The sequence below is a fragment of the Tursiops truncatus genome, chromosome 8, assembly GCF_011762595.2.
Source record: "Tursiops truncatus isolate mTurTru1 chromosome 8, mTurTru1.mat.Y, whole genome shotgun sequence".
Classification (NCBI taxonomy): Eukaryota; Metazoa; Chordata; class Mammalia; order Artiodactyla; family Delphinidae; genus Tursiops; species Tursiops truncatus.
Window position 1 is genome coordinate 37,573,508 of NC_047041.1, and position 11,489 is coordinate 37,584,996.

The following is an 11,489-nucleotide window of genomic DNA, read 5'->3' on the forward strand; positions in this document are numbered from 1 at the left end:
CACCATGCATAATCAACCATATAGCTTAACTTTAAATATTGTTCTTCACAGAGTACCTCATGTCTCCATACAACCTACTAGAATCCTATCATTTAACAACTACCATTCAAAGAACAATGGTTAGGGAGCATTTAACATATCTATGAACATAAACCATGAGCAAATTCACTTATGATTTTCAAAAGGAACTGTATTAGTATTAGCAAACACTGCACAGATATTAACAGAAGGATTATGCATAAATAATTTACCAAAACCCAAAAGAAAAAAAAACAAAACACCCAATCAAGAAATAAGAACAAACCATCTTTGCTAAATTCATTGCCTGCTAGCTCTCGTAAAATGAACAGTTCAATATTTGTCTTTCAACAAAATTTGTTACGTATACATCATCAAAATACTGCTTGGGTCAGTTGACAAATTAAGAAAAGTCTTAATATAAAAATGCAAGTTATAATGAGACTTTTTTTTGAACAGTAATTCTAAATATATTCCATTTTCTAAGTCAGTCACCTCATTTTGAATGTCAGGGTTTAAGCAATGAAAGCCATTGTTAACTATAAATGTTTTGGATCAATGTCCTCATTTGCTGCCAGAAATCTGAAGCAAAGAACAGGAACAATACATAAATCAACCCAAAGCAAAAGGAAGAAAGAAAACAAAATGGCTTTATAAAAATTATTTACAAGAACTATTTTGAAATAAAATTAAACCAAGAAATAAGAAGCTGATAACTCAATTAAGTACACATAGTGTCTATTAAAAATTGTAGAGGATAAAATGTGGTACCTACATATGATATTATTCAGCCTTAAAAAGGAGGGAAATCCCACCATGTGCTACATAATAGATGAACCTTGAGGATATTCTGCTTAGTGAAATAAGCCTGTCACAAAAAGACAAATATTTTATGATTCCACTTACACGAGGTAAAGTAGTTAAATTCATAGAAACAAAGTAGAAATATGGTGGTTACCAGGGGCTGGGGGGAGGTTGCAAAGGGGAGTTGTTTAATAGAGTTTCCGTTTTGCAAGATGAAAAAGTTCTGGAGATCTGTTTCACAACAATGTGAATATGTTTAATACTACTGAACTGTACATTTAAAAATGGTTAAGATGATAAAGTACTAGGTAAACAACTAAAGATAATAAGAAAATAGTGAGTTGTCACACCAACCTGACCTCCAGTAGAATCAGGGCAATCATATTCTATGTGATTAACTGAAAAATTAACTAGCTTTCAAAAGAGAACCCACAAACCTACTTGCATCTATTCTCACACACATAACACAGGGAATGAGCTTTGTATAATAGACCTATCTCCACTTACCTACTCAGTCTTGGTTGTCCTTTCTAAAGGACATGGTATCCCTCCAGATGCCATCTATTTCTCCCTCCCTACTAGACCTTGCACACTGCCATTTGGAAAGAAAGGAAGGGAGGGAAGGAAAGAAAGGGAGAGAAAGAGGGAGGGAGGAAGGGAGAAAGGAGAGAAAGGAAGGAGGAAAGGAAGGGAGGGAAGAGACAGCAGGGAACAGAGAAAGCGGAGGGAGGTGAGGAAGGAAGGAAAGACAGACTTTTCTGAACTTTAGGGACTCCTCTCCAGCTCCTGTCTCATTTCTCAGCTTTTATAACAAAGTCCCTCAAAATACTTGTTTGTAATTGCTGCCACTTCTTAATCACCTTCCCTTTTAATCCCCTCCAGACTTCAATCCTCACCAATTCAGAGAAACAGCTCTTCAAGTTCACCAGTGACTTTTACAGGGCTGAACTCAGTGACCTCCCAGAAGCATGTGATACAGCAGATCACTTCATCCCAATACTTCCTTCAGTGGATGGAACACCACAATCGGATTTTCCTTCTAACACCCAGGCGTCTCCCTCAGAATCTCCTGGGCTCTCTCTCCTTCCTCTTTCTAAATGCTGGAGGTTCCCTAAAGCTTAGTCCTTCCTCCTCTTGTCTTCATCTACATGGATACCTTTGATGATCTCATCAACTCTCAGGGCTTTCAAAAAGCCTCTATCTGCTGATAACTTTCAAGTTTAAATATGTTATATATAGCTCTCCCTCTTGAAATTCTATATTCAAATCAACCTTCCTACTCGCTGTCTCCACTTGGATGTCAATATGAGGACCCCAAACTTAACATGTCTATAACCAAATTCTTGAATCTATTTCCCAAACCAACTCCTCAAAGCATACCACAATAATTGGCACCACCACCTACCCAGCTGCTCAGGCCAAAACCCTTGCACGAGTCATTTCTCATACACATCTCACATCCAATCTTTCAGTATACCTGGCTGGGTCTCTGTCTTTACCATATATACAGAAAGTCTTCAACTTCTCATCAATTCCACTAATTCCCTGCTTGACACCACTGTGATCTTTTTGTCTGGACTACCATAATAGCCTCCTAACCACTTCTGTCGAGGTCCCCCAGTCTGTTCTCCAAACAGTAGGTGTTATGATTCTTTAATAATTCAAGTAATGCCCCTAATCAGAACCTTCCAATGGCTTTCCATCCCAGAATAAAAACCAAAATTCTTACCATGATCCCACATTAACTGACCCCAGGCTAACCCTGACCTCATCCCTTACCAGTCTCTCTCCACCCCACCCCCATATTTTCCAGCCATACTGACCAACTTTTGGATTTCTAAAATGCACAGTACACTGTTCTCATTTGCTATATTTACTCTGCCTGGAAAGCTCCCTTCCTCCCACTACTCAGTTATCTACTCAAAAGTTTGTCAGTGAGGTTTTCCCTGACTACCCTATCTAAAGTAGCACCTTTTGTCACTCTATCTCCTTACCCTTTTAAGAAACACTATTTCTACCTGATATATTTATCATCTCTATGCCCTGTGGAAAAATTAAAAATATATTTAGTTTTTGTCCCTGAAAGAGGTTTAAAAACTCTCAGAATTTTTAGTGATAGGAGTGTCTTTGTTATGGTAATAGTGGGGGCCCTGGATAGCTTTAGGATGAGCGCAGATAGCCAGAAAAACCTACCAGGCGATTAGAGGGTTAGAAATTTCAGTCCCACCCCGTGCCCTCAAGGGAAGGAAGAGGGGCTAGAGATTGAGCTCACTCACCAATGGCTAATGATTTAGTCAATCCTACCCACATAATGAAACCTCCCTAAAAAACTCTTTGTTCAATGAGGTCCCAGGAGTGTCCAGATTGGTCATGGAAGTCCCTTTACATCTTACCCTGTGTGTCTCTTCCATTTGGTGGTTCTGGAGTTGTATTCTTTATAAGAAAAAGTTTAATAAAAGTTTTAATTGTAAGTGTAGTGTTTTCCTGAGTTCTGTGAGTCATTGTAGCAAATTACTGAACGTGGCGGGGGAAGAGTCAGAACTCCTTAATCTACCGTTGGCTGGGCAGAAGTACAGCTTCCTTGGGGACATCTGGGACTTGCAGGTGGCAACTGAAATGGGGGCAGTCTTGTGGGACCTAGTGTCTTAACCTGTGGTGTTTGCACTATCTCTAGGTAGTGTCAGAATTGAATTGTAGGACACCCAGTTGGCATGGAAAAATTGCATGTTGGAAGAATACAGTCACCCCATTAAGGGTTTAAGTTCCAAAAAGACAATAAATATGTTTAATAAATCTGTTGAACGAATTAATTATATAAATGTTACAAAACAGGAAAACTGCATAATGCTTATAAAACTGAATAATCCTATTCAATAAAGTTACTATAATCTCTTAGAAGACAAAAGCTTTTGGTTTCTTTTGTACCAAATAATAGCACAAATGTCATAGGGAGGCTGTGTAGAAAGAGTTAACATCGCAGACTCAAGGTCTGCCTGCAAGGTTAGTTCTTGGCTGGTATTTCAGAACTTGAATTTTGGGAAGGTTCCAAATATTGTCACCATTAGAGTTAGGGGTCCCCAAGACCATCCTCGGGTTCAATGATTTGCTTGAAGAACTGACAAAACTCAGCACAGAGTTATACTTACAGCTATGATTTCTTACAACAAAAGGATACAAAGCAAAATCAGAAAAGGGAGAAGCTACAAGAGATCAGGCACAAGCTTTGAAAATTCCTCTCCAGGTAGAGTCATACAGGATGTGCTTAATTCCTCGAGCAACTAATAGAGACAGCTGTGTCAAGTGGCGTCTACTAAGGAAGCTCTTTAGACTCAGTGGCCAAGGTTTTTATTTGAGGCTGGTTATATTCCTGACTCCCAGAAGGAAAACAGGTGTTCAACATTGTTTGCATAAACAGTTTAAGCACAATAAGCCACTCTTTCCTGATTTATGTTAAAGTTCTAGATCTGTGTAGGAAACTGTTTACCACTCAAGTTCACAGATGCCAATGAAGAGCTAACCTTGCAAACAGCCCTTTCTAAAAATAACAAGTCATCTGGAATTATGGAAGATTTCAAGAGAGAATTATTTTCTGTCTTCAATGCCATATGCATCCAATCATGGTACCTGAGAACTATGGAAGGGCAAAGGATCCTTTAAGCATACTGTTTATGCTATCTTCTCTCATATTAATACTAAAAACAATCCATAAACCTCAAACTCACCTTGCACTTTACAACCTACACTTTCATTATCTGGGTTGATCTTCACAACATTCCTGACAAGTAAGCAAGTAAGAAAGTATCTCCACTTTATAGTTCAGGAAAATATACTTGGATTTATTTTCAGAACAATGAACATGGTATCTTAGATTTGTTAGCACATTGTTTTCTCTAAGCACACTCATATTCTCCTTTAATTATCACAAGAACCCTATGAAGCAAGCATAGCAAATATTACTGTCCCCATTTTGTAGGTGAAAAAAGAGGCTAAGAAAACATAAACCATTTGCTTCAGGTTTCACAGCTACTAAGGAGCCCAAGTCCAGCTCCTAATCCAGTCCTCTTTCCAAATATTTTTCTGACTAAAATGATATGATTCTAGGAAAAACTTTCAGGATTAAAGGCAAAATGTTTAACCTGACCACTTTCTTTCCTGGTAGCTTTAGTTGTTAGGGCAAACATCCTACTTAGGAACACTTATAACTCAAATATTTATTATTTATTTATTTATTTATATTTTAAAAAGACTATTGATTGATTGATTGAGGCATGCAAGCTCTTCGTTGTGGTGCCTGGGCTTCTCTCTACCTGTGGCGTGCGGGTTTTCTCTTTTTCTCTCTCTAGTTTGGCGCATGGGCTCCAGGGTGTGTGGGCTCCGTAGTCTGCGGCACCCAGGCTCTCTCCTTGAGGCACGTGAGCTCAGCAGTTGTGGCGCGTGGCCTCAGCTGCCCCACAGCATGTGGGATCTTAGTTCCCCGACCAGGGATCAAACCCATGTCCCCTGCATTGGAAGGCAGATTCTTTACCACTGGACTACCAAGGAAGTCCCCTCAAATATTTATTAAATGTCTCTGTGTGTGACACTGTGTTAAGTGTGAAGGATGATAAAAAAATGTACTATTACTTGCCTTCTTTTCAAATGTAATGTGCAACACAGCTGGAAGAAATAAAAATCAGGTACATAAAAATTTAAATACCATTTAGCAGACCATACACAAATACATAGAAAAGATAAAGCAGTATGACCAACGCGGGGTTATTCCAGGAATCTAAAACTGTGTGAACATTAGGAACATCTTTTGATGCAATCCATCCCATTAAAGTGAAAATCCATATGAGCAACAAATGCAAAAGAGTAGTCAATAAAATTTAATACCTAGCCATTATTAAATAACTTCTTTCTTATGGTAATTAGAAAATTTACCCAAAAAATGGGAACATATTTAATGGTGCAAAATTTAAAACATCCCTTTAAAATTCAGGAACAAGGCAAAGATTATCTACAAGACAACTTCTTGTCAATGTTGTGCTGTTATTTCCTAGCCTGCACATTAAGATAATGAAAAGAAATAACAGATGTTAAAACTGTAAAGGAAGAATCCAAACTTCACTTATTATGACTGTCTCAACAGAGAATAACAAGAACCCTCAATTATTAGAACTGGAGTTTAGGAAAGTTGCTGAGTAAAATTAACATGCAATAATCAATAATAATTCTATATACTAGTTAGAAAATGCAACTTATGAAAACATATAAAAAATAAAGTAACTAGAAATAAATTTAATAAATATACAAGACCTGAAACTATAAAACTTTACTGAAAAATGTTCAAATAAATGTTACTCCAAAAAACTGGAATAACATGTTCAGATAGCTCAATATCCTAAAGATATCAGTTATTCCCAAAATGAACTAGAAATTCAAATCAATTTCAATCAAAATTCCAATACGAGATTCTAGAATTTCTACTGAAGAACAGCAGAGGACCAAGAATAGCTACCATTTCTTCTGAGGAACAAGGAAGATAGTTGGCCTCTCAGACCAAAAAAAAAAAAGGAAAGCATTAAGACAACGAGTATAGAAAAATACAACAGTGGAACAAAGAGCCCAGTAACATGTTCATACACATATGGAAATTAATATACTTACAGCTGGAACTGTAAACCACTGAGGAAAGGATGAGTTTAAACAATGCTGAAATGCGTATCATAAATAAAACATCCCTACCTCATAAGCACACAAATTAATTTCAAGCAAATAAAAGACAATAGGCCCCAACTTTAAAATCTGTAGAGAAAAATATAGAATATCATTAAGGCCTTGGCTATAAGGAAGAATTTAGCCAAAAAGCAATAATCATTAAAGAAAGAATTATATTAAAATAAAGAACTCTTGCTAATCAAAACATATCATAAAAAAACAAGCCAAAGAGCATTAGAAGACTCCTAATAGTTGACTCAGAATACGTAAAGAATGACTATAAATCAGTTAAAAAAAAAAAAGACAAACCAATTGAAAAAAGGCAAAAGATACTAAGAGGCATTTCACAGAACAAGAACAAAACACACAAAAGACTAGTAAAATTATGAAAAAAAAAAGTGTATCTTCATCAATGATCAGAGAACACAAATAAGAATAAGAACAGGACACCACTTCACACTCATCTCTCAGCAAAAAAAAAAAAAAAAAAAATTGACACAACACCACGGGTTAAAGAGGATATAGATTAAAGGGGACTGTTGATGGGAATGTAAACTGGTACAATCACTTTGGGAAACAATTCAGCATTACCAAATAAAGCCAAAGATGCACACACTCTATGACCCAGCATTTCACTGAACTATTTCCTCTCTCCTCAAAAAAAAAACAAAAAAAGTCAGTCCTAAGTTTCTAAACATACACTACAAGCCATTACTAAGTTGTAACCCGCAGTACAAACCTGTGTTTCAAAAATCGCTGCTCCTCAAACTTTTTGGTCTCAGGACGCCCTTACACTCTTAAAAATTACTGAAGACCCCAAAAAGCTTTTGCTTATGTGAAAAATAACTATGTCATCCAAAAAATTTAATGAAAAGAGTGGCACTGTTTTACATTTTTTGCAAATCTCTTTAACTCTTGGCTTAAAGAAGGCTGCTAGATTTTATTTGCTTCTGCATTCTCTCTGTTTTGGTTAATGTACATGAAGAATCTGGTCTCCCACAAAGTGGCTGCATAAGGAAGGACACTGTAGACCGCCAAAGGTCTTCAGACCACTCTCTGAGAAATGGCACGCTAGAGAAAATTTTGCACATGTGAAACATATAGAGATGATCACAACAGGACTGTTTACAATAGTTGGCAAACAAATGAACAAACCCTAAAAACCCCAAAGCCCATCAAGATACTACACTATACAGAAATATAGAAGAGGCTCTGTCATTTACTAGTTGTGTCACCTTGACTTAACCTCTTTGTCCCTCATTTTGTTCATTTAAAAATGGAAATACTAAGGCCAACCTCATAAGATTATTATGAGGATTAAATGAGTTAATATATAAAAAGTATTTAAAATGCCTGCTGGATAGTACTATACTAGTATTATATATTATTATAATCTCAAAATATGTGTGTGTGTGTGTGTGTGTAAGAGAGTAAAAGAGAAGCAGGAAGATGCACTAAGGGGCATGAAGGTATTCATTTTATTATACTCAAAAATAAATCCTTTATATATTTAACGTTATGAAATCTATGATACATTCATAAATCACTTTTAAGAGAAATACACAGCAGGTTTGTCAATGGGCCTGGCAAAAAAGCCAGGGAGACCAATTAGGAGATTAGCTTATTAATTAAGTCCAAAGTGACCTAAGAGTGTTGACCATGGTTACCGGGGAAAATTTAAAACAAAAACAGGAAAGATATTCTGTTTCAACACTAGGCTGCCTGTACTTTCATTATCATTATGCCTGATCATACTTATTTTCCTGAGGCTCTCCACTAGTGGGTTAATACATAGCAATCTTTCAATAAATGTTAGCTGCTAGTTGTTACTCTTCTTGCTGTTGTTGCAGAGAAAGAATGCTTACAAGAACAATTCAAAAGTATCACCTACTTCCATGTTGTTCACATTTGAGATTTACATTGCACCTGCTTCCCAAAGACTGTTATTTGTGAATCTACCTGATGAAAATCCTTGCCTCCTAAAAGCATTTCCATTTACTATACCTATGCTGGGTTTATCAATGTTAAATACAATAGAAATAATTAATGTTCACAACCCTGAAATCTCATTATGAGTAGCCTTCTGAGTTCATGTTGTAGTTTTAAAAGGTCTTCTTTCGTTGCCTTATTTTATGATCGGCTATCTGTTAAGCTGGAGTGCTTTTTAAATTCTGTTGGAAATGCCAGCCTTATTTCTGACAGGACAGTTAAAGTATCTAAGCAGGGCCATTTCTTATACACTGATAAGTTAAATTTAGTCATTTTTGTTTTGAGACATAGTGACTTCCAAATTAGACATTTTGATTTAGCAGGTAAAGTTAAGAAAGTTATACTTTGATTTGTAAAGGGTCCTAGGTATTCTTAGTGTACTCTGAGTATTTCGAATCCACTTAAAGCTGAGCTTAGCATATAAAAATATATATGCTTTCCTATTAAACACTCTATAGGATTTCTGTCCAGGGTATCTTAAAGACTAAGGGTTGACCACACCCCAGTAACCACTCTCAGCTAGGTGGCCTTGGCAGAGTTCAGCTCAAAACAACACTTATAGGAGTTTTCCTTGCTCAGTCTCCAAGTACTGTTTTGAGAGCGGTGAAAAGCCCTCCTTTCCCAATTATGTTTAATTATTTTTTCTCCTGATTAAATCTGATTAATCACAACTCCTATATCATCTCATCCATCTACTTAATGACATTTCTTAATAGTCTAATAGCTCGTCTTTTATCTTCCCTTTCACTGATCTAATTCCTGGATAACTCCAATTGTTTCCTTCCTTCCTTCCTCTTAATCGTCCCTGACCACTCTACAAACTTGCTACCCCCACTGTGCTGAAACTCTGAAGATCACTTCTGGCCTCATTAACACAAATTTTAACAACAGTCACCAAAAGCTGAAACTGAGGAAAAGTGTGTTTTCACCAAGGTGACTCTGCTTTTACTGTCCCCCTAAGCTTTTCCCCGTTAACTTCTTTGACAACCTTACCCTGATATTCTACTCTCACTATCTCTCTTTTTTCATATTTTAACCTATTTTTACAATTCATGTAACCGAACTCTACCTCCACACTACCTCTGCTCAATTCAAATTTTTACAAGTTTTCTGAAAACACCTCTTGTCTTGGCACATATTCCAAAATGCCTGCGGTGAGTTTTTCTCCTTCCTTTTCTGTTCCTGGGACAAGCATTTCCGATTCCTTCACCACCCAGCTAGCTCCACCTTCTCTACCCAAGCACTGCTAATCACTCTCGCCTAGGTTATTCTAGCAGGGTGGCATTTATCAAACTGTACTGTGTAATAATCTAATTACGTGTAGTTTCTCTTCAGTGCTTTGCTCCTTCAGAGCAGGGGTTCTCCCCTATTCATCCGTGTAATCCTAGAGCCTAAAAGTACGCCAGACACTCAGCATTTGCTAGGTGAAGAGCTAATGGCTCCAGCTTGAGCTGCTTCACATTCACATTTACTGCCTATCTATTCCCAATGCGGCAGGGCCCGCTCCAATTCCACAAAATACCAGTGACTGGATAGGCTGGTGGCTCTTGTAGAGGCCAATACAATATTTAAGATTGGCTCCCCTTGTCGCCTCTCTAAAAGGGCATTTACTACACACTGAGGTCACCGTAATATAGAGGGAGGTGGGAAGCGCGCGCGCTCGAGGTAGGATGAGCACAGATCGAAGTTACTGGGAGGATGGGAGGGGGAGGCACTGCAAGCAAAGGGATCAGCAGAAGCACTCAAGACTGCGTACAATTCAACAGCTGCCCATTAAGCCGACTAGAGCGCCCACCCGGTCTCGGAGAGTTTCCAAGAGGGGCCGTTACACCCACGAGACCCAGGAGCCCTGTTCTCGCAGGCCAAGGTGTAGGTAGTCATCCCTGCGAGTCCAGGCCACTTTCGGCACCTGGGCGGCTAGGCCGAAAGATAAAAGAGGCGGCGGGGGGGGCGGGAGTGACGGGCCCGGCCTGTCTAAATGGAAGGGTGCAACCTTGACATAGGAGCGGTGGGCGCCGAGGTAGCAAGGGGCGATCTAGGCGCGCCCCGCCGCTCCCCAAGATGGAGTGAGACTCTGGGCCGAGAGCGCTCTGAAGAGTGAGAGAAAGCAAAGGGGCGCCAGGACCGACCCGGGGCCTATTCGAACGTCAACCGCTTCTTACCGAGAACTGAGAAGCCGAAGTCTCAGAGACCGACGCTGCCGCCATCTTCCTGCCGACCTCCGCAGCCCCGGGAGGGTCCGGGTCCGCGTGCTGTTCTTCAAGATTCGAGAGCCGCCCGCCAGGGGCGACCCTAAACCGAACCCCTGATGGAAGGGGCTGGTATGTTGGCCCCGGGTCTGGAAACCCCTGCCACACACCCCCACAGGGCCGCCCACACTCGGAGTGCACACCAAAAGCGCAACACGTCCTAACAGACGTCCTGGCTAGCCAATCAAAAAATCAGACGTCTTCCGGTGGTAGGAGAATCCGCCTCTTCCCTCGGTGACGTCACAAGGTAGCGCGCCGCGGGGACTGGGCTGGCTGGCTACCGGGCGGCTCTTGAAGGGGTTCTGCACAGGGGCGGGCATTCTCGAAGGGGAAGCGTGGGCGAGGCGTTGTGTTGTCTCCAGTGGCGATTGAACGGGATGACTGTAATAAAAGCGAATGCGAAGCTCAAAACACTCCATCACTTCCCTTGCGTTAATCGCCGGAGAGAGCGTGAGTTTGACTCAGGGACGCCTCTCCACGTGAGGTACTTACCTTTCGACGAATAACAAATAGAAGGAGAGGGAGCTTAAAGATTTGGTCCAATAGAAGTCAAGGGAAAAAAAAACAGTAGGAGCAGAGAGTAAACCTCCGCAAACAACTGCCCAATTGGATTCGGAAGTTTCCACCCAAACCTGGGACTGGCTGCTAGGAAAAGCCGCGACCGGGACCTTTGGGCGGGGTGAGTTTAAAGCGGCTTTCGCGCGCTGAGAGCGTCGGGCTTTTATTGGC

At 39.7% G+C, this 11,489-nt stretch overlaps 1 protein-coding gene across 3 annotated transcripts in view; it reads right to left on the reverse strand.

The window, feature by feature from the left end:
• CEP57 (centrosomal protein 57) overlaps positions 1-11,081 on the reverse strand; it is a 47,328-nt gene extending 36,247 nt beyond the window's left edge. The window contains exon 1 of one of the 3 annotated variants that reach the window (XM_019923779.3): positions 10,674-11,065. In XM_019923779.3, the coding sequence (XP_019779338.1) occupies positions 10,674-10,718 (45 nt within the window). In that variant the 5' untranslated portion in view covers positions 10,719-11,065. Of the gene's footprint in view, positions 1-10,673 lie in introns of all 3 variants that reach the window. The other 2 variants (XM_019923778.3, XM_073808283.1) reach the window with 2 other exon arrangements.
• Between the last annotated feature and the right edge of the window lie 408 nt (positions 11,082-11,489).